This window comes from Vigna radiata, chromosome 5 (genome assembly GCF_000741045.1).
Source record: "Vigna radiata var. radiata cultivar VC1973A chromosome 5, Vradiata_ver6, whole genome shotgun sequence".
NCBI lineage: Eukaryota > Viridiplantae > Streptophyta > Magnoliopsida > Fabales > Fabaceae > Vigna > Vigna radiata.
The window spans coordinates 23,540,862-23,567,981 of NC_028355.1; the positions used below are offsets into that span (position 1 = coordinate 23,540,862).

The following is a 27,120-nucleotide window of genomic DNA, read 5'->3' on the forward strand; positions in this document are numbered from 1 at the left end:
GCTCCCTTTATTCTTTATAATGTCAGTGAAGAATACAGAAAAGATAAAATCCACCTATCTCGCATTTCATCTCACTCGAATTATACCACTCTTGAGAGCAAAGTAATTGGAACTGATGAATATAACCCCTGAAACTGAAGAAACTTCTGATCTCATAATCTCATATCTACAAGAAGACAGATCTAACGGGAGTTAGGAAGGTGAACAGATAAAAATAAGCTCGAAATGTATGGGGCAGCACTGGAGAGCCAAGATCCTCCAGCAACCTCCATAACAAAGATCAATATCAGTTTTTTATACACACAACAATGTCCATGCTTTCTAAGCCTAAACAACCATAAGGAAACAACTCTAACAATCCAAAACACCCTTAAGTAAATTGAGGCCTTCTGCTGATATACTCCTCCTGACCCGAGAAGGAGGTGTCTCTATCCTAGGAGGAGGGTCTGGGGAGAAACATATCACTATGACAGTCAAATTATCACACGAGTTACGCTTTAGAGCCTCTCTGACCAGCTCTCTTGAACACCTTTGAGGATCATTATGTATCATTAGTTCTTTCCTTGCCATGGTCACAGCACATTGGTTACTCATTACATCCCATAGGCCGTCACAGCCCATGATCAAGAACTCGTCATCCTCAGTGAGGATGATTTCCTGCAGCTCTGGCTCAGAACTCAAGGGGCAGGCAGAACCCTTTGGACCCTTCATGTGCCAGTCTCCCAAGGCACGGGAAACAGATAACTGCCCATTCAGGTAACCATCGTACACCACTCCACCAAGTTTCTCAATCCTTAGCCTTTCCGAAGTGCAATCTGGTTTCTGGTCTTTTGACATCTCAATTGCTCTACCTCGCCTCCCCAGTACAGCTCTGCAGTCCCCGGCATTGGCAACTATCATGGTCCTGTCCACGATGAAATTTCACAACTTGAGAAAGATTGCCAATAAAACTGCATGGGGCAATAACATGCATGTTGAAAACTCGTAAGTTTCTTACCCCTAACTTTTGCCTCCCATGTCCAAAGAGCAAAAAAACAAATCACTTCTGTAGTTACTTAGAATTTTAGTTTCGATTCCTTTATAATGGTTATGTGAGTATTAAGTAACTTCAGTCATTGACGAGAGAATCAATCTTTAGATTCTTTTTATCTGATTCCTTTATATTCAGGATATAAGGATAAGGTAAATAACTTCAGTCATTGATGAGGAAATCAATTTTTGATATTCTAAGTTTTAATACATTTATGATTTACCAGGTATTTGTTCGTAGTAATTGAGTGTTAAATGTCTTCATCAACCACTATTTTGATTTACTTACTTTATACTTGAAAGTGAATTGTTAACTTTAAAGGAGTAAGATACCGGAATATTTTCCAGGAAAGTTGATTAAATAAGTCCCACTACAATGTTATCGGTTACTGCTAGGGTGATGATGAAGCAACTTCCACACATAAACTAATGCTTGCCATCATCAGTGAACTGATACAGAATCATTGATATTAAATAATTAATATGATCATAATCGAAATTGATTACCTTCCGGATACAAGAGCAGTTAAAGCAGTGGTCCCAGAGGAGATATCAAGAGAACTAGAATCTGCAAATGCATAATCTGCTTTAAGAAACGCACTTGTAATTGCCTGCCCCACGCAAGTTGGAAAATGGGAGTCCTCAACTATGAATTTGAGGATGTTATTTCTTATGAACACAGCTGCGTCTGTACCTCCATGGCCATCAAACACCTGAACAATTAGTAGAAGTTAATCAACTGCTGAACTTAACATCAAAACAATATAGTGTCTCCATCACACCATGTGGGCAACAAAATGAATGGAACAAAACAGTATCTGCTAGTAATGAATAGAATCATCTCCCATGGTCTACATAATTCATTTGTCCCAGTTACCAGATTAGTCAAATGTAACGGAAATCGAACATCAGCCATATTTCATCTCATCAATACTAATATTGCAGTCTGAGAAAGGGTGGAATGTAAAACACAACTTTCTGATGAAACATATGCATCCAAGTAACATGTAAAGCCGTGTGAAAATTATAAAGCCAGGTAAAACATAAACAAAACATACGAACCCCATAAAAAGCTCCAGGTAAAGGAATAGTTGAGGCGGGACCTATATGCTGAATAAGATCATCAATGCATACGTGTTCATCTTCCATATACTGTTTAGGTCCTCTTTCAGCACAACTTCCTGACCGAAATATTGGTAAAAATTCCGTCTTTTCTTCAGAAGATGACTTGCTTCCAGTAACCCCCACCTCCAAACTCTTAAAAAAATGGAGAGAAACAGAAAATTCAGTAATCAACACTTTCCAAATTACCACGAGAAATGGAGAAGTAAATTATATTAATGTTAAAAACAAACTCAGGTTCCAGAAACATTTGGAAAGAATAACAAACCTTCACAGCATGTAAGTTCATATTAGTTTTGCAAGATGGAACATAAGTTTGAGCAAAGCATAACATAAAGCTTCACAGTCTTATGGCAAACAGAGAAAGAAGATAAAAGCCTAACTGAAGATAGCAGCTAGCAACAAAAGAGCAAAGAACAGTGACATTAAGAATCTTTTTAAACCAAAATTACAAAATATGGGGCAAAAGATTAGCAAAAACAAAATCAATCTACCCACAAAGCCAAATCAGATGAAGATGTCAAACTTACCAAATCTGCTACTGCCATCAATCTGGTGGTGCTAACGCTGTGCCTCAAACTAGAAACATGCCGGGGAGGCTTCCCCTTGACTATTGGTTTTAGATTATCCAAATCTCCCGATTTATCATCTTCCATTGCAAATGCACTGTCTTTGTCCTCTATCACAACAAAAGGAGGAGGAAAATCCATTCCCACAGGCATAACCACTCCCAAATCATGCATACAACCCAACAATTACTAAAATGGCAACTTTAAAATTATGTGTGGTTGCGTATTTCCCAGGAGATTACGAACTGAAGATTTATTAGGGTCCCAGCAAATATACGGTCTGAACAAATCCAGAGTGAAATGATAGGATCCTGAAGGTATGTGAATTGTAACTCTGGCAGGGCCACTGATTGCTGGTATTGAAAATAGAAGGTACCTAAAGAAGTACTAAGGAATGATTGGATCCAATAAATCCAAAAGTCTAATGATTACAATTATGATGTAAAAGATGAAGTCTTGGAACAAACAGAGATGTGAGTTTCAATAAATAAATAATAATTGGGATCAGGTAGACTAAGAAAGCACAAGAGAGAGAGTAGGTGGTGAAATCATTAAATGATGCTAAATTTTGCACATTAGAAATTGGAAATAAGGCACCCAAAATTGCTGTTGAAGGAAGCCTTCATGTCCACAACAAAACCAAAAGAGCGAGCCACCTAAAAAAACAAAACACTGTTGTTGTCTTGAATCGATGAAAGAAGGAAGAAAACCTAAATCGATGTTGCTATATTACTATTGTTCCAACAAAATCAGGGTGGAGACAAACAGAACAGAAACCTACGCACACCGTGTGTGACCGGGGATTCCAGGTTAACATGTTGTGCCTATGGCGGTTCTAGATGGGGAATCACGCCACGTGGAGAGTTTGTATTGGATGTTATGGATGACCTGGAAGCCGTTGGATGAGGGAAATGAAGGGCTGAGGATAGGTATGTCCTTTCAAACGTGGTAAAGGTAAGTGAAAGTCCTTGGATTCTGAAAGTACACGTGTTTAGCAACAATTGGTTTTTAAATGTTTGGATTATCATTATGTCTACGTGTCCAAGACAAGAGCTTCGGATGATTATAGCTGGATCTTAGTATTTGATACTTTCTATCATGTTTTCTCAGATTATGATAGTTCAGAGATAATATTTTTGTCTTATAAAAAATGGTATTTAATAATGTTATATTTTAATTAAATTAGTCAAATAATTTATATTGCTAGAATAATTTAAAATTCTTGCAACATGTTCTTAGATGGATTTTTTTTGAAGTTGCATTTTAAATTTAAGAAACTGAATTGATTAATTTTTATTTTAGCTTGTGTACTGGTGATTGGTGAAAAATTAGAAGTGATTCTTGTTTCTTTCAGCATATGATTGTCTAAACTGTTATTTATGGATACATTATAATTTACTATGCATTAGCCAACTGTAACAAAACATATATTTTTATGACAATATTTAAGTATTAATTATGTGTAAAAAATTACTCTATAATAATATTTATAATTATTATTATTGATTGTGGAATAATTTTTGATCAATCATATATTAATACGTAATTAATGTTCAAAGTACACTAAAATGTTATATAAATATCATTATCCATCTTTTATAAGTAATGCTACACTTACTCATAAAAAGGGCCCTCACTTATTACTATGCACAGCATCTTATTAATCAAACCAAAATTTGTCTACTTGGAATAATCCCAAACATGTTTATTTTTTAAATAAACTGTTATTCATACATTGGATTCTCAGAACCATGATTAGTGATTTCATTCATATTTGTACATAGACAATGTATGTAAAACTTTTTGAACATGATACACTATTACATCTCTTATTAAAATTTATATTAAAATATATTATTTTAATATATAATTTAATTGCCACTTGTGTAAATGACAAGTAATATTTTGGTATCTTCATTTTAGTAAACGCAGTACTACGTTGTTATCATGTTCGTATTTATGTTGGTCGAACCTATTTATATTTTGTTTGACTATTTTCATATTAATTCATATGGATGTTTAATAATTAAAATGTACTATTATTTATTAGAGTAGTTCTGCTATATTATTTTTCTATTATTGTTTTATTAAATATATTTTAAACATTAATTTTAAATATTAATTTTTTAACACATTTTTATCTCTTTAAAATTGTATGTGAAAAATTAATATGTAATTAAATATTATATATATTTAATTTAAATAAATGCAATATTTTAAAAATATATTAATTTTCATTATATAAATTAATTACTTCATAATTAATTATTTCCAAGTTTAATTTATATTTTATCCTTTTTTAAAATATAATTAAATACATTTTTGTAATTAGTTATATTATACAGTTGATTTTAATTTTTTTTCTGTCACATTTTCCTTATAAATTTTCTATTTCATTTTTTTCTCACTTTAAATAATCTTGTTTTTTTCTTTTTTTTCTATTTTTTCTTAATTTCTATAATATGTTTGGGTTTATAGATATATTATGTTTGAGAAAACAAAGATAAGGTAACAAAATGCAAATTAAAAACATAAAAATAATGAACAAAAAGTTATATTATTAAACTTTCTTTTTTATTAGTGTGAAACCATTAGCGGTTACACGTATACATGTTTACTTTGTTATAATAATATGTAATTAAATTTTATAATTTTATTATAGATATTTTTTTTTTATTTTGTAGATAACTTTTTTATCATAAATGATTATTTGTAGATAATTAAACTTTCGATTTGGTATGAAATGGAAAGGAGTTTTTTTTTTTCATTTAAAATTCTTTAAAATAATATTTTTACAACATTAATCAAATATTTGTAAATAATAAAGTACAATGACATAAAACACAATAAGTGAATATTGGCAAAGTAAAAAAATTATATATATATATATATATATATATATATATATATATATATATATATATATATATATATACACTGAAATATCACTTTTTTAATCTATAAGATTTTTTTAATAATTTTTTTTTATCTTTCTGTCTTTCACACTTTATTTATTGAATTTAATAATTATATATTGACAAAATAAATTCATGATTTGTAATTAAAGAAGATATAAAATTATTATCATCTTTATTTGTTTGTTTTATTGATTCAACAGGTGGGAAAGACGTGTTCACTTATTTTTCTTATTGTAGTTATTTTGACTAATACATTATTGTTTGTGTATTTTGTCTTTTCACTTACATCCCATTTGAGTGGGCATTGAATTAAAGGAACCAATTTAACACATGGATGGATTCATGTATATATAATAAAGGTACACAAACTTTGAGTATATGTAAAGATTATCTTATAGTCAACCATGCATGTATATAATACAAGACATGCTACACACATTTGTCATGTGGCTACTACATACATAAAGTCAAAATTGATTAAAACAACATAAATTATATTACATTCAATAAATATGAAAGCTGGTGATAAAATATTTAAAAGAAATTTCTGAGAATTATATTAAAATTTGTTAAGAATATAGAATCAAATACTATAAATACCACATGAATTAAAAAATGAATGACACATTTAAAAAGGAAGAAATTAAAGAAATTCATACATTATGTCTTCTATGGACTAAATAATAATTGAAAATAAAAAAAGAAAAAGGAGGGAGAAAGAAAATATATATTTTAAATCAAGCTGTAAAATACACAAGAAAGAAGATTAAAGGATAATAAAATAGTTTAAGAGTAGAAGGAAGCAAGTGGGTGACATCTGATCTTAACTTTCTGAAAAAATGAAAGGTGGAGAAGAAGAAAGGAGATTAGAAATCATGTAAACAAAATAAAGAATACTGTTTTATGAAGGTGAGAGCAGGAAAAAGAAGAAGATGATTGAAAAGGCTGCAATTTTGTTATGTTCCATGTCACCAATTCTTTCACTCCAACATAACATTTGTGTGTACGAGAAAAAGCGGCAATAACCTCATACCATTGTTTGGTCTCTTTTCATCTATCTCCATATGAAAAGAAAGAAAGAAAGAAGAAAAGAAAAAAAAAACAAATAAAAAGAAGAAAAGGACTGTGTCTTTGCTTTGTCCCCATACAAATCTTTATCTTTATTCCCGACACACCAACTCCTTCTTTCAACTTTTAACCCACCCCAAACCTTTTCAGATTTATACTTAATTTTGCATTTTGTTATGAAATTTTTCATTCTGTAAATTTCAAATTTTGAAGTTATAAAATTAAAGGAAGAGTTTTTACTTCATGATTCGATATTTACAAAGCAAAATGAAACACTCTGTTGGTGTGTTCATTCTTTCAGAGTCAGTTTAGTTTATTCCTGGTGTGTTTCAGGGAAAAAGAAGACAGCTTCTTACTGCACTCAAGAAAAGAATATTGAAAAAGTAACTGCAAAAATAATTAAAACTCCAGAAAAAAATCCATTTTTCGTATATTCAATACAAACATCAATTCATTCTTGTAATGTGTGCCTTATTAGGACATAAAGTTTATAAAAGTGTTGTTAAATCAATCAAATCTACTTTATATGTTCGCTTTGCATGAAAATTATGTTAAATAAGCGTCTTAAACCTAGCACATGAATTAAATAAAGATGGTTCAATTATTAAAACTAAAAGTATATAGTAATATTATATATTTGTGGGAAAAAATTAATTTTTTTTGCTTGCTTGTTTGGCGGGCCAGTAGCAGGATTGAAAATGGAGTTTTGGGAGGATCTAAGAAGTTTAAACCTGAAAGAGTTAACTTTGTTTCTATGTCTTACATGTGAAAGCGTGGATGGATGATGAGGGTGTGTGGTTTTTCTTGGTCGCAATAAGGTTCTTACAAAAAGCTTTATCATTTATTATTTACAATTTGCAGATGATGCGGTGGGATTCCCACTCCCACTCCACACCCACTACCTGTTCCTGTTCTTCAATCCATTATTACTTTTTTACTCCAAGAAAGACAGACCGACATTAATTAATTTCTTCACCCTTTATATCCAATTTCTAAATCTAGTAGTACTGTTTTATTTCTTGTGTTTTTTGTTTACATTGTAATTCCAAACAACCATATTTTCTTCTGCTTCCTTTTTAATAAATGTGAAACCTTACCACTCACGACTTCCAGGTTTCCATTGAATCAAGCTTCTCTGTTTCACTAAAGTATTTAAAGTTTTGAAATACTTTCCTGGGATTGGTGGTTTGTACGAGGTTGCTGTTACCGTTTTCTCTCGGCCATTCTTTTGGGTCGGGCAAGATGGTGTTTTTGTCTTGGGAATCAGTGAATGCTTGAAAAATTGAAGGGAAAAATCGTTCTTGATTGAGATGAATTCGTTTCGGGTGGTTTGTTGGGTGGTGTGGTGTCTGGGATTTGTGAGGGCTGCAAACGTGTCGTCCTCGAGACCCGCCATCGTCAACATTGGAGCAATCTTCAACCTCGATTCTATTCTAGGGAAAGTGGCTAAAATTACATTGGAGGAAGCCGTGAAAGATGTTAACGCCGACACTAGCATTCTACATGGAACTAAAATTGTTCTCACTATGCAAAATTCCAATTACAGCGGTTTCTTAGGCATGGTTCAAGGTGATTTATTTTCGATTCTGTGCTATTATATTTTTCCATTTAATGCAAACCTTGTTACTCTAATTCTGTTTAATTAGAGAGACAGTACTATAAACGCAGTTGGAACTGAATCTGAGTTTTGTGTTTAAATTATGTAGTTAATTGTTTGTTATGTTACTAAGAATAGGTGATAAGTATGTTGTTTTGACTGATAATTGCAGCTTTGCGGTTCATGGAGACTGATGTTGTTGCTATAATAGGACCACAATCTTCTGTGGTTGCGCATATAATATCCCATGTTGCAAATGAACTACGAGTTCCTTTGTTGTCATTTGCCGCAACAGACCCTACCCTGACATCGCTGCAATTTCCTTTCTTTGTGAGGACAACACAGAGTGATCTGTACCAAATGAAGGCTGTTGCTGAAATCATTGATTACTATGGTTGGAAGGAGGTGATTGCAATATACGTGGATGATGATTATGGACGGAATGGTGTGGCTGCTTTGGACGATGAACTAGCTGCCAGGCGCTGTAGAATCTCCTTCAAGGAAGGGATTAATTCCGGAACTCAAGTCAACCGAGGAGAAATTACTAGTTTGCTAGTGAAAGTGGCACTGATGCAGTCTCGAGTCATTGTTCTCCATGCACAAACTGATTATGGTTTTATGGTTTTCAATGTGGCGCGTTATCTTGGGATGACAAACAATGGCTATGTGTGGATAGTCACAGACTGGCTCTCTTCACTTTTGGATTCTGCTTCTCTCCCTTCAGAAACAATGGATGTTCTCCAAGGAGTACTTGTTCTGCGCCAGCATACACCTGATTCAGATAGAAAAAGGGGATTTGTCTCTCGGTGGAACAAGTTGACCGGTGGCTCTTTGGGGTTACATTCTTATGGCCTCTACGCTTATGATTCTGTGTGGCTTGTTGCACGGGCCCTTGATGCTTTTTTCAGTCAGGGTGGGGTTCTTTCGAGTACGAATTACACAAGTTTGGGTGGTGCTGCTGATAAGGGAAGTGATTTGAACCTTGATGCAATGAGCATTTTTGACAACGGAACGCTTCTGCTGAACAACATATTGCAGAGTGATTTTGTTGGACTATCAGGTCGAATGAAATTTGAAGCAGATCGATCTCTCGTTCATCCTGCCTATGACGTGCTTAATGTGGTTGGAACTGGCCTTAGGAGGGTTGGTTACTGGTCCAACTATTCTGGTTTGTCAATTGTATCTCCTGAGATACTGTATGCAAAGCCACCTAATAGATCTAGTGCGAATCAGAAGCTTTACAGTGTGATATGGCCTGGAGAAACATTATCTAAACCCCGTGGATGGGTCTTCCCAAATAATGGTAGACAGTTGAGGATTGGTGTGCCTATCAGAGTCAGTTATCGTGAATTTGTTTCACCAGTGAAGGGAACTGAGATGTTTAAAGGTTTTTGTGTTGATGTATTCACAGCAGCTCTGAACTTGTTGCCTTATGCCGTTCCTTACCAATTTGTTCCATTTGGAGACGGACACAAAAATCCAAGCTACACAGAACTTGTCCGTTTGATCACAACTGGTGTATGTTTATGTCTCCTAATTCTGATCCTCTATAACATATTGCGGCGTGTTATTTTAATCAACTGCCTAATTAGTACATTTTCTTGGTACAGTACTTTGATGGTGCCATTGGTGACATCGCTATTGTCACAAATCGGACAAGGGTTGTAGATTTTACACAACCGTATGCAGCATCGGGACTTGTTGTGGTGGCCCCATTTACAAAAATTAATTCTGGTGGTTGGGCTTTCCTGCAGCCATTTACTACTCTTATGTGGATTGTCACTGCATGTTTCTTCCTTTTCATTGGGATAGTTATATGGATTCTGGAACACAGGATCAATGATGAGTTCAGAGGTCCACCTAGACAGCAAATTATAACCTTGTTATGGTAAGTTATTTGCTTGATCATCTTACTTCTATACTTGGCTTAATGGTTGCATACCTTTTACTTGTGGGTGGTCCATGAGAAACATTGCAACACCTTCCTGTTCGGTAGCATCATGTTTACTGGATTTTCATGCCATTATGCTTATCAATAGGATGCACAAAACACGTTTTTAGAATCATCTTCATGATTGAACTGGATAATCTCGTTTGTGTCTGATCCATATTTTAACAATGTCTGCAGGTTTAGCCTGTCAACTCTGTTTTTTTCCCACAGTAAGTGAAACCTCGGTTTCTTTTGTTTGGTGGATGGACACAATGAAGTTTTTTATTTGTTTTTTTTTTTCATTGTTTCTGCAGGAGAGAATACCATGAGTGGTCTTGGTCGGTTTGTGATGCTTCTATGGCTATTTGTGGTCTTGATCCTCACTTCCAGCTACACTGCAAGTTTAACATCCATACTCACAGTGCAACAGTTATCTTCTCCTATCAGTGGAATAGATAGTTTAAAGGCTGGTGATGAACCTATAGGTTACCAAGTTGGTTCATTTGCAGAACATTACCTGACTGAAGATATTGGAATATCCAAATCCAGGCTTATTGCCCTTGGAACTCCAGAAGAATATGCTATGGCCCTAAAGCTTGGTCCTAAAAAAAGAGGAGGTGTTGCTGCTATTGTTGATGAACGACCTTATGTTGAAATCTTCTTATCAAGCCAGTGCACCTTCAGAATTGTTGGTCAGGAGTTCACCAGAAGTGGCTGGGGCTTTGTGAGTACCTCTAGTTCTCTACTTTTAGATCCATAATTTCTGAAATCCTAATATATATATATGCATTAGATGAACTCATTTGTTATGATCATTTTACTCCTATAAAAGGTTTTCAAATGGTACTTTTTGGTTATGAGAATCATGATTCTGGTTTTGTTGGCCTGTCAGGCATTCCCTCGGGACTCCCCTTTGGCCGAGGATATGTCAACAGCCATTCTACAACTCTCTGAAACGGGTGATCTACAGCGGATTCATGACAAGTGGATGACACGAAGCTCTTGTTTAGACAATGCTGAAATCGACTCAGATCGTCTTCAGCTTAAAAGCTTCTGGGGTCTATTTCTCATTTGCGGGATAGCTTGTTTTGTTGCTCTTCTTTTGCATTTTTTGCAGATCATGTTCCAGTTATGGAAATCTCCTCCTTCTGAACCTCCATCTTCTACTACTGCCTGGTCAATTTCTGGTCGTTTTCAGAGATTTCTCTCGCTCATTGACGAGAAAGAAGATCCATCAAGGAGTAATGGAAGAAAGAGAGAAAGATCACTTGATGATCAACTGGTAAGGTAGCCAAAGAGGGTACAACTACAACTACAACTACAACTACAAACAGAAATGGCACCTAATTCAACTTAACACTTTGATGTCATTGATTTTTTATTGATAATGTTCATAGTTACAAGTTTTCCTCGGACGGAGAACATGTTATGAAGTGTTAACACATCACATAGGTAGTTCTGTTACATGCTATTGTATTTACACATTTTAAGATGTTCTAAATACAGATAGAGAAAAGATATGTTTTCTGTCCTTTTTATAGGAAGATGATATATGTACACCTTTTAATTTTTCAATACCTATCTAGTACCTCAAGAACTGAATATATTTACTTTTCTATTTAATACTTTCATAATTATTTCATATTTAATAATAAAAATACGATTTTATTAATGTTAAGTAGATGCAGAAAAAAAAGAAGGAATGTCTATGTATCGTTACCCATTTCTATAAATCTTTAAATAAAAAAAGTATATTAGGAGAGACAAAAGTATAAGAAGTGAGTAGAGAAGAATAAAAAATTTGCAATTTATAATTGATTTTATTAATGGAATAAAACAATTTTATTAATATTAACTTATGTTTTGTTTGGATTTGAAGTAGAAAAGAAAAGAGAAGAAGAGACGAACAAAAGTTTTGTATTTTGATTGATGAAATAGAACAGTTTTTTTAATATATATTAAAAAAATTTATAAAATATTTTTTTAAAATAATTTGATATAAAAGTATTTTTAAAATATAAATTAGATGTAGGATAAAATTTAAATTAAAATAAAAACTAATATCGAATTGTATTAAACAAAATGTTATATTTTAAAATAATATGTTTAAATATATTATTTTATAACATTCTATTTTATTTATTATTTTACTTTTATATTAAAAATTTGATATCTTTATATTTGATATATAATCTTATAATACATTAACAATACAATTATTATAAAATTTGTGGTATCTAACCTTCAATAATGACAAAATATTTCTAATTAGTCTTTTCATACAAACTACTGTAACTATCTTATTATGATTTACTTACTTATTTCTTTACAAATTATAACTATAGAACAGTGGAAAATTTAGAGAGAAATAGTCTGTTTTTTTGGTGTTTGTCTTTGTTATAGTGAGAAAGAAAATGAAGGAAAAAGAAGAGATGGTAGCTGTAAAAGCAAACTCAAACCAGTTATGGTGATGGAGCCGTGAGCCATGTGAGGGAGACAGGGAGTCTTGTAGTCAACACTGAATTATTCCCACTTTCCCATCTAAGTTACAGTAGTAATAATTGCCCTTGTTTTTGAGTTATGTAACTCTGTCACAAGAATTAAGAAATGCAATATGAATGAATATATGGGTGGTATTCATGAACATGAATCACGCCAAAACTTATTATTGGCTACAGATAAATTTAAACTTTGAAAATCTGCCCTCAGACACTGTCTGTCTGAAAAAGATCCTTCTTTTTCACATGATACGCTTAACACAAGGTAAAGAGGTAAAGAAAGAGTAAAAATGGGTTGCTGCTGCTAGCGATCCTCTATTCATAAACTTTGCATTCCTCATCAGCAGGGTTTGTCTCGCAGAATTCCTCCAATGGGTCTCCACTCCCTGCTTTAGGTGTTCCTGGCCACTTGCTTGCTACTAAATGTGCCAAATCTACAACTCTTTGGCTGCAATCACCAATGTTCTAAATATCAATTCATAACTATCATCAAAACACAATCTTATTACTCATCTTCTTTATGTTATAAGAAATCCGGCCTTAATAATCATAGAGTTTATTATACATGTAGAGTGAAGTAACTAACCTGTAACCCCATTCATTGTCATACCAAGCAACCACCTTAACCATGTCATCTCCCATGACCATGGTCAAGGAGGAGTCAATGGTGGAAGAAACATCAGAGCAGCGGAAGTCAATGGACACCAGTGGAACATCACACACATCAAGAACACCTTTCAATGGCCCCTCTGCAGCCTTTCTGAATGCTCCATTCACATCTTCAGCAGTGAGACCCTTCTTCTCAACATTCACTACAAGGTCAACAACTGAAACGTTGGGTGTAGGCACACGGAGTGCAATGCCATTCAGCTTCCCCTTCAGCTGTGGCAGCACCAGAGACACAGCCTTCGCAGCTCCAGTGCTGGTTGGGACAATGTTCAGTGCTGCAGCCCTGGCTCGTCTCAAGTCACGGTGTGAAGCATCCAAAAGCCTCTGCACAACCACATGATACTTGATCATATATATACGCAGTGATGATATCATTTCTCTATATTTAACTGAGACGTGTAAATCATAGTCATATAATTACAAATGCATGGTCAAACCAGTGGTTGATCGATCTTGTACCTGGTCTCCTGTGTAGGAGTGAGTGGTTGTCATGGTTCCCTTCACAATTCCTGGAAACACAGACCAAAGGGAAGTGACTTTGAGCCTGTAACATCTCTCTTAAATAATAACTGCCAGTGTGATCAGTGTTTGCTTACCAAACTCTTCATCCAAGATCTTCACAAAGGGAGCAAGACAGTTTGTGGTGCAAGAAGCATTACTGCACATTGAAGAAACAATAAGAAAAAACAAGAAGCAGGATAAAATATGAATAATCAGTTCAGTGGCACAAAAACAATGTTCAGTGTCACAGACCTTATAATGTTAGCGATCTCATGAGTGTAGTCCCCTTCATTTACTCCAACAACATAAGTTGGAATGTCAGCACCCTTTGCAGGAGCAGTGATAATAACTTTCTTGGCACCTGCTTGGATGTGTTTGCCAGCCCCAGGGCCATCCACAAACACTCCAGTTCCCTGAACAAAAGTTCATTCATTCTTTTTATAAGCTGTTCCATTAGTAAACAAATTTTTAATTCACTATACAAGATGTGTAAGATAAATCAAGTAATGGAGGTTACCTCAATAACAATGTCAATTCCTAGTTCAGCCCAAGGAAGCTTAAGAGGATCTCTGCTTGAAACAACCTTGATGGGCTTACCATCAACAGTGATGGTTTCATTGTCTAGTATCTTCACATCTGCTTTAAATGTTCCCAGCATAGAATCATATTTCAACAGGTGTGAAGCCTGGATCATACGTGAAGCAGAATTAGTGAAACAAAAATATCTGTGCCAATAAAACCAGCTAAGCCAAGATAGTTAAATGACTTACATTCTTGACACCACCACTGTCGTTTACAACAACAACATCAAGGGGTGAGTCTTTTCGGCCGTGCCAGCAACGAAGAAAGTTTCTGCCAATTCGTCCAAAACCATTGATTGCCACCTTCAACTTGGCCACTGTTTCTCCTCTCACAGGAGTGGATCCATTGGTCTGCTTTTAGTTTGCAAATTAGAAGTAGAAAAAGACATAAAGAATAATTAAGAAGCCATGCTTTATTCATACAATTGTTACATTGTTCTATACAAAAATACTTTTCATGTCAATAGATTGTGTATCACATCATATTTTTTTATTGGCAAACAAGATTTTTCATTACTAAAGATACTATAAAACAGTTACGACAAAGTCTCGTATTTCTCTCTAGGTGTTATACAGATAAAATTTGTCGTTCATTTCTCATGGTTTCTATATCATAGATGTAGTGAATGTAACATTTTGTAAAAAACACAGAAAGTAAGAGGTTGTTGTCTATAGATATATATAATCTATACAAGTAAGTCTCATCATGAGGATCCAATGAATCATAAGTATAAGATAATAACCTTGGGAGTGAGTTGGGCAACCACGGTATCAAAAAAGGAAGATTCCCTAGCATTGTTAGCGTAGGTGACAGATGAAGAGGATCTTAGCCCAGAGAATTCTGTGAGCTCAAGTCTCTGCAGAAGCAAAGTGAAATGTATGAGAGAGTGTGGAGACATATTAAAGTGAAAGAAGGAAAGATGGAAATTGATAATGCAAGAAATGAACCTTAGAGGTGCAATGGGTTGGGAAAGAGTGAGAAGCCTTGGATGGGAACCTGGTGTTTGTGGGGATCCTTGTGGAAGCTAGAGCCGCATGAGAGGCCATGGATGCAACAAGGGTGTGCTACAACTCTGTGTCACAATGTATATATCAGCAACAAAGTTGCATTTCCTCCTCTTGTTTTATTCTTTGCAGATTGTCATAGAAAAAAAAAGAAGGAAAATAACGGGAATGAGTGGTGAATAAGATGTGAGAAAATCTATGGGATAAGATAATGTTTGGAGCTCAATTTTTTCAATATTGCCACTTCATATTTTTAGCCACGTATCATTATTATGGCCGTTCATTACTTTCTCAACAGGAAAATATTTTTTATTTTTTCCATTTTTGGCAATCACAAACCCTACTTTGCATCCACACGTTTCCTGTGTATCTACATAAGTTTGATCTTTATTCAAAATTATGTAACTTACATAGATAAAAGTGATTTAAATTAAGATACAACAAATTACGAGTAATTATTTTTAACATAATGAAATTATTGAAAAATAAAATACATTAAAAAAAATTGAGTGTGAGACCTTTTTGGTAATATAAAAATTTAAAAGATCACGTGGAAGAAATACTGTACAACAGAGAGGACTCCCCACTTTTAAGAATGTATAATTTCATTGTATAGGCGTGAAGTAAATCAAACAGTGTAACATAAGAACAAGGTGAAAAAGTAAATACTATTTTTCATTTTAATTTAAAATTAAAGTAATTTGGAAATATTAATAAATAACTTATTTATTTTCAGTAAATTACCCATAATTTTCAGCAGTATTACCTTGATTCATGAGTAATAAGAATTTCTGAAGTAAACGGTAAAAGGTACTGTTTCATTAGCATGGAAAAAAGTTTGGATAAAAAAAAATCAATTACAACGAGAAACCAAAAACAAATGAAGAAAAAATACTAAATCGTACATAAAAAAACAATTAAATAATATGCCACTTCTTCTTTAGAATTTTAATTTATTTTTATATATTTTCAATTAATCTAATTTTTTATATTTACATTTCCAAATATATATATATATATATATATATATATATATATATATAAACCATTTTAATTATTAGTAGTTGTTTTCCCTAAGTACCTCCGTGAAACATAAATAAACAAATAAGAGTCTAATTGGATAAATTGATCCTAAGACTCTTAACAGTGGAAGTAAGTTTACTTTTTTTACAAATTAGAAAATAACTTATTTAATTCTTTTAGAAATTTATTATTTTTATTCATAAAAATCCTGAAAACAATTATCCAAATATTAGTCGTGTAATCCTCATGGTAACATATATAAAAGCTAAAACATGTAATGAATATGAAAAGAAGCTTTATGAGGCTTACTCGTGTTAATTAGTCAATTAATTTGTGATAAAAACAACTTCAAGCACGATTCGTTTTTTCTTTCTAAAGACATGTTTGATTTTGATGCAGTATAGAATTATAACAATTTTTATTTCAGGATAATGGGATGCAATCTAATTAAATTGTTTTCACAATGCTTGTTTAAGTGTTATTGTCCAAGTAAGATTAAAAGCATAAACATATAGATCAACATTCATCGAATTCATGGTGGCAGCAAAAGTGACATGATCCTAGTATTAACAATCATCAAACCTGGATTATTAAATGATCCCAACCAGAAAACGACCAGCGTTGCTCCAGTACCATGCCCATCATGGAAACTTTTTACTATAAATAAATGGCTGATAGAACAAAAGAAATCAGAGCCATAAAAGCGTAACGACTATTTTACCCACAGTAGCGGCAGCCATTTGCAGAAAACCAGAGTTTATTATTAAGAAATAGAAAGATATTACAATAAAATCAAAATACACTTTGTACCAATAAAAGATTGTTTACTGAAAAGAGCAATGACACATTTTGTACTATGACATCACAGCACTCGGCAGCAGTCTCATGTGGCAGCTTCAATTTCATCAGAATTAACAGCTACTCCGTTTGTGGCCTCCTCTGAACGTAACTGTGCAGAAACATCATCTATGGCAGCATTCAGTTGTTCAATCTTCTCAGCCAGAACTTTCCTGGTTTTCTGCAAATCAGGCAAGCAAATTTTGCTAGTCATTGAAGTAATACCCTCTCTTAAAACCAACATGTTGCAGCAAGTACAGGTGCAATTCCCCACATAGTATTAGGACATAATTGGACGTAACCTTTTCCAACAGTAGAACAATAATTATATAAATCTGGCATATAAGGGTCTAAAGTAAAATTGATAAGGAGAACAATGAAATTAATCACACAACAGTTATGGCCTCCCAGCAAAAGCCTACGGCAATATCAACTTTGGCAAGAATCCCTTATAAGAAGATAAACATGATGGATGGTATCAAGAGCAAGCAACTGCTCACCTCTAAAGCCTTTTCCTCATCATATATAAACTTTGGTAATTTTCTCATCAACTCCTTCCTGTCCGCGCCAGCTATGGCCTTACTGATCTGTGGAATAATAAAATAATAATAATACTCAAGCAATAAAAAAAAAATACCGATCTCCATCTTATAAATTTTGAAGAAAAAATTACAATGCACTTCCTGAAATCTTAAACATGTGCAAAGCCACCTACTTGTATTTATATTACATACCTTGTTGACCGGATAAATACAAGCAGTTAACCAATTTAATTCCAGTATGCAGTCACATGATTGATGAGTTTTTAAGCAAGAAAAACATCTGAAAGTATCCCGTTGAAAAAGTATATTTCAGTAGCAAATACTACCTGAGGTGCATACACGCAACCAAGAGTGCCAACTATTAACCCTCCCAAGACAAACCCACCAACAAATATACCAGCACTGCTGGGCCTTCCACCATCACTGTAGTGCCAAAGGAAGCAGAGGTCAAGTTAATCGCAAATATTCATCAAACAACTTCCACAGTCAATTCTTTTTCTCATTCAAGAATATTTCTGGTGTTCTGTTTCTTCCTCTTTTAGCTATGTTTTCCTTAGAGTCGTGAACTTGTGATTATTATTTGTGGCAGTGACTTTAAGGCATGTATCAGATAAAAACAATAACAATGATTATAAATGTTTAAAGGGTTTGATTTTCACGCTTTGTCAAGAATTTTACACTGTCGAACAATCAGAAACCATTCTAGGTACAGCTTCTAAAATAGTTATCAAGTCTACAAATTTACTTTACACGGTCATTTATAATTGGATGAAGTATAAAACTCCTTTTAAATTGTTAGCTCATTTAAGTTAAATTAATACTCTTGATCAAACATGCATTTATTTGAGTCCAAATGTGACCAAACAAAAGTTCCCAAAAAAGGTGCTTAACCATGTTTCTGTTCACAACTTCTATCTAATCAACACTATCATGTATTGTTTGCATAACAACTACTCCCTCTGTTTCTTTTTAAGGATCGCATTTCTTAAAGATTTTTGTTTTTACTAAACTATCACTTTCAAAGTTCAACACGGCGTTCATTAATCTTTTTCTTTTTCATTTATACCATTATATTTCACCTAATATTTAATTAGTTTACACATTTTTATTTATAAGTGAAAATGATTAGACAGAAATCTTATAAATATCGTATTAAAATCTAGAAAACTTATTACATTTCTTGGTTTCTCTAGAAGAACACTTGCAAAGAAACGAAAGGAATAAATAACATTTATAAAGCATTACTTCCCATCTAATTCAGCGCATTCATGAAGACAGACTACAGAAAGCAGTCATAACAAAGTCACAAGACAAAAAGAAATACCTATATGTAGCTTGGATTGTTAAAGGCCTTCTTGCTAAAGACGTTTGCATTCTCCCTTGTCGATTTAGATTCAGACATGAGTTGTATGGTTTAATCTTGACCAGAGAGTGGTCCACCTTGTTTATGGACGATGCTGGTAAAAGTTTTTGCAACAGTAAAAGAGTTTTAAAACAAGATGCTCGGTTAGGAAAAAAAAAAAAAACACTCACAAACACAAGACGAGTCTAGTTCCACAGTATAGAAGCTAGAAAGCGAGACATGTTCTTTCGGGTTAAAAGAATAATAAATGGGAGAAGTAAAATAATAAAAACCACCACTAATGTTGTACAGAAATATGACAACATTGCATGAAACAATTCCACAGGAAATCTTAAATATATATCACGCATCTCCCCCTTCCCCGACAAACAAAAAGCAAGAAAAACAAGATTATCTTGACAAGTAACAGCCAATTTGCGGCACGGTGAAATCCAATTTGTCTTCGAACACAGACCCCAAGAAAAGCTCACGATAAATCAGTGAGACTGTAATACCCTAATGAACCGTGAAAAAAAAAAAACATAAAAGATTTGTGATTATGGTGAGATCGAAATAAGGGGAAACGGTTTTTGGGTTATCTATAGCCGAATTTTGCATTGAACAGGTCAAAATTAAAAATCTTGGAAGTAATTAAAGAGAGATAAAGCGAAGAATGAATAATATTGAAAAGAAAAAAAGAAGAGTCGGAGAGAAAGATACCAGATTTGGTTAGAAGGAAAGAGGTGGGAACAGCAGCCGCCATGGAATTGGTGAGTGAGTGTGATCACGAAGAAGTTCGATAATATCAAAGCTTGGATGTAAGGAAAGCAAGTAAGAAAGTAACACTTGTTTCGTTCTTTTCTTTTTCTCTTCTCTTCTCCTTTCTTCTTATGTATATATATCTCAAATCACTGCCTCGTGTTCTGTTCAGAGAACTGCTTCCGGATATAACCACCTCTCTCTATTTTTTTTTTCCTCTAAATATCCGCTCATAATAAAAATATTTTACTGTTTTTAAATATAACGGTGTTCTTTTTTTTATATTTTTTTTAATTAAAACACGTTTTCTTAACTGAAATTGAAACGTGTTTTAAATGAAATTTATATACACTTTCTTTCTGTATAGACTTTGTATATTTGATGAAATTTACAGTAAATGTTGTCTTTTGGCATCCAAAGAATGTCAGTCTTAATATTTTTTTTTAATTTTATTTTAATACTTTTCCATGTTTGGTAACGTTTTGTTTAATTTGACGTAGAAAGTGAATGATTGGTTTGAAAGAAATGGAAGAGGAATTAAATAAAAAGTATAGTATTCCGATTTGCATAGAAAATGTTTAAATTAACGAAGGTTTATAATTGTTTTTAATGTATTATCTAAATTATATTTAGGTATATTTTTAAAATATATATATTTTTTAGTTCGAAAAAGTAAAAAAAAAAACTATTTTTTTAAAATATAGTTTATTACTTGACAGAATAATTGCAAAATAATTGCAAAAAAAATTAATAAACTGGATTGTTTTAAAAGTCAACCGTTTAACCTAGAAAAAAAATCATAATAATTAAAATAATGTCAAATGCATAATATTTTTAGCGTCTTTTTCTATTTAATATATAAGATAGACGTGTTTTATTTTAAATACAATAAAAAAAATAGTCACTTTTTAATATAAAAGTTTTAATTTTATTTAAATTTTATTAATAGCTGAGGTAATTAAATACATATTTAATTTTTAGTAATAATTTATTAAAAATAATAAATGAAGATCAATATATAATTAATTTTAAAAAACGTTTTTCATTTTTTTGTAAATTTAAAATCTTTGCATATTAATGTTACTTCTGTTGTTAATAAACACATTTTTCAATTACTAAAAATCAAACTTATATTTAATTATATTTGTTATTAGTAAAATTTAAATAAAACTAACAAAAAGAAGAATGTTATATTAGAAATATATTTTTTGTTATTGAACTAAATATAAAATATATCAATAGTTATGGTATGGAAATAAATAGGGTTAAATATGTTTTTAATCTCTATATTTTGGGACGATTTTGGTTTTAGTCCATTTTCAAACTAAGATACAATTTAGTCTTTCAACTTTAGAAAACTCTGGTTTTAGTCTTTTTTATCAAATTCTTTTAACTTTATTTGTTATTTCAAGCATGTTTCTCAATTAACATTGAAGCAAAAAAGTGTCAAACGTCAAAATGTTGTTAACATTGAAGCAAAAGTGTCAAACAGTCCAAATACTATAATGAAACGTGCTTGAAACAACAAATAAAGTTAAAAAAATTTAGTAAAAAAGATTAAAACCAGAGTTTTTTAAAATTAAAAGATTAAATTGTATCTTAGTTTAAAAATGAATTAAAAACAAAATCGCCCCAAAATATAGGGACTAAAAACATATTTAACCAAAATAAATATTTATGCATGCTTTTATACTACAGGTAAAATAGTAAGTAAATAAGTAATACTCAAATACACGCATCTATCTAAGTATTCAAATTGTAGATTATAAATAAGTAAATCAATGCTTAGTTCATCTGAGAACTAAAAGTTTATATGAATATCTCGTGAACACAATTTAATATGCAAAACAAATTATGTAATTTCGCTACAACAATTGACTAAAAATATATATTATAAACAAAGTTCGTTACAACTAATTCTGATTAAAGCATAATTAATCAAGGATAGGATACAATCAATTACAATTAAGTATACATCGGGAGACCGGTTAACGCCTAGGTAGATAAAATTCTTATTTTAAGCTTAAAAAACAACTTTATAAATTGTTTTTAGTATTAATGGCTTTAAGTCTGAAATAAGGTTTTAAATATATTTTTTTATTGTTGTTTTAGACCTACAAGAAAAAAACATCTCAAAAGATTTAAAAAAAAATAGAATATGATACATTTTAAGATAAATTGTTTTATTTTTAAATTTGTTTTAAATCTCTTATATATTTTGAATCCCATTTTAAATTTTAACATAAGTAATATATATCGATTTTTTTGTCAAAGTTTATTTGTTTTTATTTTTTATTAGAGTCAAACTGACTCGTCTCGATTATTAATTGTGACAAACTCAATTTTATCTTGATCAAAGTTTAATGTGTTGCTCTAAAAATTACGTAAAGTCTTGTATCAAGATTAAATTTACTTTAACCTTAATCTTAATTCACTTTAAAAAAGTATTTACGACGTTGGATTTTTTATTTTCACTTATTCCAAAAGAGATTCTTTTTAAGTCAATCGAAATTAGTCTATGAATTAAATTAACATCTCTAATTAGGATAATGTTATTTAGACAACATTTTTTTGACAATATCTAAATATTGATTACGTGTCAATTTGTGATTGGTCAAAAATCACTCCACAATAATGTTTATGATTATTATTATTGACTGTGAAATAATTTTTGACCAATCACGTAATCAATGTTCAAATGTTGTCAAAAGAATGTTGTCTAAATATCATTATCCCTCTAATTAATATAACCGGTGAATCTAGTTGATGAATAATTATCTATTATACTCCTAAAAAATCGTTTTTTTCACAAAAATTACTTTTTTTAACTACTATTATTCGGATACATATATATTAAATATCATATATGATATATAGAGGGTAAAAGTGTAACTCACCAACATTTTTCACAACATTTCTCACATTTCTTTTCTTTTATACGTTATTTGCTCACTCTCATACATTGATTTTATAAATAATATCATGACATACTTTTACATTTATTTAACACAGAATAAAAAAGTAAAATAATTTAAAAAGTGTAAAATTTTATAATTTTTTAAAAAAGAAGAGAATAAAAAGTAAATAAAGATAATATCAAATGAATATAAAAAATTCAAGTGTGTCAAAGAATATTTTCTTTATAATTATTTAAAAAACCACATTGGTTTGGGAGTTTCCTTTCTTGCTATTGTAATAATGCACAATCCTTGAAAGAGGATTTTGTAATATATGACTTTAACCAAATTTAAACTGTTAACATCAGTTAAAATTAATCAACAAATTAACTTGTTAAACTGATTTAATTTTTATTTATGAAAACTATGAACATATTAACCTTTTTTTTGGAACTTTAACAAATATTAATATACAAATACATTAATTGTAACATGTTTTATTATTTGATCAGTGTGTCCTAAGATCCCACTCGTCTTCAGTTAATGACATCAAGAATAGTTCATCACTCAGAATCGATAGCCAATAAAACTCCACGCATAATCTTCCAGGGCCGGCTTTAACGTTATTATTATATTATGTTTATTAGTTAATTAATCATGTTCTGTCTTCTAAGGAAACTGCGTGGTTCCTGTAACTGTAATACCGTTACGTTCTGGGCGGATAAAACATGGAAGCACATGACAAAACATCCTTCTCTACACCTTCAATTATACCAATAAATACAATGTGTTTAACTTAATTAACTCCTATAATAATAATGATTATTAATATTATTCTTATGTTGTAAACTAAGCTTGGCGAAATGGCCGGTGGAGCATCCGGCGGAGAAAGAACGTTGCAGGAAACACCCACATGGGCAGTGGCTGCTGTTTGCGCAGTCTTCGTTATTCTCTCTGTGTTGATTGAACAGGGAATCCATTTACTTGAAAAGGTTCATTTTTGTTCTGGTTTTTTTAACTTGTTATAAACTATAAACTGCTATGCGAAATTGGATTGGATCATGACCAAGTTATTCGTTAATTCTCACTCACAGTGGTTTAAAAAACGACATAAGAAAGCCATGAGTGAAGCCTTGGAGAAAATCAAAGCAGGTGAACAAAATTAGACTGATGTGAATTCAAATTTTGATGATACAGATACAGATACATGTGTTGATTTTTGTTTGTTTGCAGAGTTAATGTTATTAGGATTTATATCCCTGTTACTTACTTTTGGTACACAATACATTGCAAAGATATGCATCCCTGCATCAGCTGGTGATATCATGCTTCCATGCAAGAAGGTGGAAGCGTCAAAGGACCCAGATGATTCAAATGGCGGAAGGAAGTTACTTTACTTTGAGGACAACATGGAATGGCGTCGAGTTTTAGCAACTGCGTCTTCTGGTGGTGATTATTGCTCACAGAAAGTGAGGAAGATTATCTCTTCTGATACTCGGTTTTTTTTTTTTTTTTTTTCATGTTAAACAGTAATTAATTATCTCTCTTTACATGTGTTATGAGAAATCAGGGTAAAGTGCCATTGATTTCTCAGTCAGGGGTGCACCAGTTGCACATATTTATCTTCGTCCTCGCTGTTTTTCACATATTCTACAGCGTAATGACCATGGTACTAGCCCGAGCAAAAGTAAGTTTGTTTTGCCAAATACAAAGGTCTAACGACTCCATTATTCTACCTAATTTGTTTCTACAAAAAAGGGAATAACGAAAATGGCATTGCTCTACAGATGAAGAAATGGAAAGCTTGGGAAGCTGAAACATCCTCTCTCGAGTATCAATTTACAAATGGTAAGTCATCTTCACGAGCTTCTGAAAAAGTGAAGATGTTAGGAGTCATGATGATTTCAATGTTAATATTTTGTTGTGAAGTTAATATCTTTTTGACTTGTTTATTTTCGTAATATCTGTGAAAGTTTGCCCATATATGTATAAAAAAGCGCGTTATTCAACGTATATAATATGTAACATAAGAAGTAATGGAACTGTGTCTTATGTAATTATGGCAGATCCTTCGAGGTTCAGGTTTGCGCATCAAACATCGTTTGTTAGGCGTCACTCTGGTTGGTCTAGGATGCCAGGAATTCGATGGATTGTGAGTTTCATTCATTGTTCTGGTTCAGCACGAAGAAGAAAACAATACCAAAATGATATTTGTAATTGTTTGTTGCAGGTAGCATTCTTCAGGCAATTCTTTGCGTCTGTCACCAAGGTTGATTACATGACCATGCGGCATGGATTTATTAACGTGGGTGACAAAGTTCTACATGTACCTTAAATAAATGTTGTTACCGTTTTGAATTAATTGAGTTGGTGACAAACTTTGACAAACTCAGGCACATTTTGCTCCCAATAGCAAATTTGACTTCCAAAAGTACATTAAAAGATCCATGGAGGACGACTTTAAAGTGGTCGTGGGTATAAGGTATCAATCATAAGACCTCAAAAATCTGTAACGCATTAATAATCTAACAACACAATTTTGGTCTTTTTTTACCATATCAGTTCTTGTTTTGCAGTATTCCGTTATGGGCTTTCGCTATCGTCTTTATGCTGGTGAACGTTTACAGTAAGTTTTCTCTACTTGGTCCTCTCTTTTAAGTCTCCAACTCACACACGCAATGCTCAAAACCGTGTTGTTATTGAAGTTCTTGACTTTGTTTTGTTTATTGCTACAGAATGGTACACTCTCACCTGGCTATCGTTAGCGCCGCTAGTGGTAATTAAGGAAACTTGTTATTGAAAAGCTTGTATCAAGCTCGAAAGAAAATTAATGATGCTAACATCCCTTGAACTTCATTGCTTGACAGATACTTCTATTAGTGGGCACCAAGCTTGAACTTATAATCATGGAAATGGCCCAAGAAATTCAAGATCGAACCACAATTGTCAGAGGAGTCCCTATTGTAGAGCCTAACAACAAGTATTTTTGGTTTAATCGGCCCCAGTGGATTACCTTCTTAATCCACTTTACCTTATTCGAGGTCATAACTTGTGTGTCCGTATATAACATAAATTTAGGCAGAAAAATTACTGATTTGGATTAACACATTATGACATATAACTGAGATTTTCAATTTATAAAAAAAGAGGTGTTAGTACAAGTTATGACTGTGAAACAAACAATTTCTCTTGTGACGTGTGTTATTTATCTGTTGTTTTGCAGAATGCATTCCAAATAGCCTTTTTCTTGTGGACATGGGTAAGTAGCATGCATAACCAGAGATGTTTTTAATGATGTTTTCAAACTTAGAGTACTTCATTGTTTTAATGATGTTCTCAAATTGCAGTATGAATTCAAGATCACATCTTGCTTCCATGAAAACTTGCCGCTGATACTGACAAGGGTTTTCCTTGGAATAGTCTTGCAAGTCGTGTGTAGTTACATTACATTTCCTCTCTACTCCCTAGTAACACAGGTGAACAGTTTCAAACTAACTACAAAATTACTCGATTAAGCATTAATTAGCTCCAATATTTGTGTCAACTTTTCATTCAGCATCATAAAATGAAGTGTGTGTTAACTTGTAGATGGGATCTCACATGAAAAAAGCAATTTTTGAAGAGCAAACTGCAAAGGCACTAAAGAAATGGCAGAGGGTTGCAAAAGACAAGAGAAAGTTGAGAAAAGCAGGGGTAGATGTTCCTTCGGGAACAATGAGTGGGGAAGCAACACCAAGCCAAGGATCATCACCAATACATTTACTTCACAAGTACAAGCCTAACCAAACAGACACTGATACTGTTCTTTATTCTCCACGATCATACCAATCTGATACCGACTTGTCTGACACAGAAGGATCATCGTACCAATTGAATGAAATAATACAGACACAGACACCTCAAGCTCCAAGAAATGGAGAACCTCATATTACCGAATTTTCCTTTGTAAGCTTTAAAAGTGAACAATTTTGAAAGGACTTGTGTGATTGTGTCTGCAGAATTAACGGGTAATAGCAGCTAAAGAAGCTGTGTTTAAGATAATGAACATGATTCATATAGCAGAATAGCCTCGCACAAGAGTCATATCATATATGCAACCTTTCTCTCAAGCTAATGGCTTTCAGCTGTGCTTGTTCTTTTAAGACATTCTGATTCAAATGATAATAGTTATAACTCAAACTATAAAATATAATGTAATAACTACCCAAACATATTAAGTTTACAGTTAACAAA

At 32.5% G+C, this 27,120-nt stretch overlaps 5 protein-coding genes across 5 annotated transcripts; 2 read left to right on the top strand and 3 right to left on the bottom strand.

Moving 5' to 3' along the window:
- Window positions 1–120: 120 nt before the first annotated feature.
- Window positions 121–3,540, bottom strand: LOC106762093 (probable protein phosphatase 2C 27). Its single transcript, XM_014645803.2, has 4 exons — window positions 2,682–3,540; window positions 2,092–2,286; window positions 1,537–1,742; window positions 121–904 (listed from the first exon to the last, which is right to left on the bottom strand). The coding sequence occupies exons 1-4, from the start codon at window positions 2,892–2,894 to the stop codon at window positions 352–354; spliced, it is 1,167 nt and encodes a 388-aa protein (XP_014501289.1). The 5' UTR covers window positions 2,895–3,540; the 3' UTR covers window positions 121–351.
- A 3,850-nt stretch (window positions 3,541–7,390) lies between these two features.
- Window positions 7,391–11,810, top strand: LOC106762717 (glutamate receptor 3.3). The gene is made up of 7 exons (XM_014646758.2): window positions 7,391–7,524; window positions 7,820–8,275; window positions 8,476–9,821; window positions 9,896–10,191; window positions 10,432–10,463; window positions 10,548–10,957; window positions 11,126–11,810. The coding sequence occupies exons 2-7, from the start codon at window positions 8,017–8,019 to the stop codon at window positions 11,522–11,524; spliced, it is 2,742 nt and encodes a 913-aa protein (XP_014502244.1). The 5' UTR covers window positions 7,391–7,524; window positions 7,820–8,016; the 3' UTR covers window positions 11,525–11,810.
- A 929-nt stretch (window positions 11,811–12,739) lies between these two features.
- On the bottom strand, window positions 12,740–15,629 carry LOC106762331 (glyceraldehyde-3-phosphate dehydrogenase B, chloroplastic). Its single transcript, XM_014646193.2, has 9 exons — window positions 15,431–15,629; window positions 15,226–15,339; window positions 14,672–14,833; window positions 14,419–14,586; window positions 14,154–14,314; window positions 13,997–14,058; window positions 13,860–13,909; window positions 13,318–13,724; window positions 12,740–13,179 (listed from the first exon to the last, which is right to left on the bottom strand). Exons 1-9 carry the CDS (start codon window positions 15,527–15,529, stop codon window positions 13,047–13,049), a joined length of 1,356 nt encoding a protein of 451 aa, XP_014501679.1. The 5' UTR covers window positions 15,530–15,629; the 3' UTR covers window positions 12,740–13,046.
- Window positions 15,630–17,151: 1,522 nt separating this feature from the next.
- Window positions 17,152–20,162, bottom strand: LOC106759963. Its single transcript, XM_014643369.2, has 5 exons — window positions 19,952–20,162; window positions 19,214–19,346; window positions 18,216–18,312; window positions 17,848–17,934; window positions 17,152–17,528 (listed from the first exon to the last, which is right to left on the bottom strand). The coding sequence occupies exons 1-5, from the start codon at window positions 19,992–19,994 to the stop codon at window positions 17,394–17,396; spliced, it is 495 nt and encodes a 164-aa protein (XP_014498855.1). The 5' UTR covers window positions 19,995–20,162; the 3' UTR covers window positions 17,152–17,393.
- Window positions 20,163–23,750: 3,588 nt separating this feature from the next.
- Window positions 23,751–26,859, top strand: LOC106760488 (MLO protein homolog 1-like). Its single transcript, XM_014643917.1, has 14 exons — window positions 23,751–23,879; window positions 23,982–24,039; window positions 24,121–24,356; window positions 24,458–24,574; window positions 24,675–24,735; window positions 24,954–25,039; window positions 25,118–25,192; window positions 25,281–25,369; window positions 25,464–25,513; window positions 25,623–25,663; window positions 25,755–25,928; window positions 26,111–26,146; window positions 26,235–26,363; window positions 26,476–26,859. The coding sequence occupies exons 1-14, from the start codon at window positions 23,751–23,753 to the stop codon at window positions 26,857–26,859; spliced, it is 1,665 nt and encodes a 554-aa protein (XP_014499403.1).
- The last annotated feature ends 261 nt before the right edge of the window (window positions 26,860–27,120 follow it).

What these genes read in the sequence shown, in the direction of transcription:
- LOC106762093 (XM_014645803.2), bottom strand. Translation starts at nt 2,894, where the DNA reads ATGCATGATTTGGGAGTGGTTATGCCTGTGGGAATGGATTTTCCTCCT. An exon ending in TGATGGCAGTAGCAGATTTG is followed by an intron (nt 2,287 to 2,681) that starts GTAAGTTTGACA and finishes CATTTTTTTAAG; the next exon opens with AGTTTGGAGGTGGGGGTTAC. An exon ending in TACCTGGAGCTTTTTATGGG is followed by an intron (nt 1,743 to 2,091) that starts GTTCGTATGTTT and finishes CTAATTGTTCAG; the next exon opens with GTGTTTGATGGCCATGGAGG.
- LOC106762717 (XM_014646758.2), top strand. Translation starts at nt 8,017, where the DNA reads ATGAATTCGTTTCGGGTGGTTTGTTGGGTGGTGTGGTGTCTGGGATTT. An exon ending in CAAATTATAACCTTGTTATG is followed by an intron (nt 10,192 to 10,431) that starts GTAAGTTATTTG and finishes CAATGTCTGCAG; the next exon opens with GTTTAGCCTGTCAACTCTGT. An exon ending in CCAGAAGTGGCTGGGGCTTT is followed by an intron (nt 10,958 to 11,125) that starts GTGAGTACCTCT and finishes TTGGCCTGTCAG; the next exon opens with GCATTCCCTCGGGACTCCCC.
- LOC106762331 (XM_014646193.2), bottom strand. Translation starts at nt 15,529, where the DNA reads ATGGCCTCTCATGCGGCTCTAGCTTCCACAAGGATCCCCACAAACACC. An exon ending in GAGATCGCTAACATTATAAG is followed by an intron (nt 14,059 to 14,153) that starts GTCTGTGACACT and finishes TTCAATGTGCAG; the next exon opens with TAATGCTTCTTGCACCACAA. An exon ending in GATCTTGGATGAAGAGTTTG is followed by an intron (nt 13,910 to 13,996) that starts GTAAGCAAACAC and finishes CTGTGTTTCCAG; the next exon opens with GAATTGTGAAGGGAACCATG.
- LOC106759963 (XM_014643369.2), bottom strand. Translation starts at nt 19,994, where the DNA reads ATGGCGGCTGCTGTTCCCACCTCTTTCCTTCTAACCAAATCTG. An exon ending in TTTCCTTCTAACCAAATCTG is followed by an intron (nt 19,347 to 19,951) that starts GTATCTTTCTCT and finishes AACTTTTACCAG; the next exon opens with CATCGTCCATAAACAAGGTG. An exon ending in GTTGCGTGTATGCACCTCAG is followed by an intron (nt 17,935 to 18,215) that starts GTAGTATTTGCT and finishes ATTATTCCACAG; the next exon opens with ATCAGTAAGGCCATAGCTGG.
- LOC106760488 (XM_014643917.1), top strand. Translation starts at nt 23,751, where the DNA reads ATGGCCGGTGGAGCATCCGGCGGAGAAAGAACGTTGCAGGAAACACCC. An exon ending in TGCCAGGAATTCGATGGATT is followed by an intron (nt 25,040 to 25,117) that starts GTGAGTTTCATT and finishes TGTTTGTTGCAG; the next exon opens with GTAGCATTCTTCAGGCAATT. An exon ending in TCTACTCCCTAGTAACACAG is followed by an intron (nt 26,364 to 26,475) that starts GTGAACAGTTTC and finishes GTTAACTTGTAG; the next exon opens with ATGGGATCTCACATGAAAAA.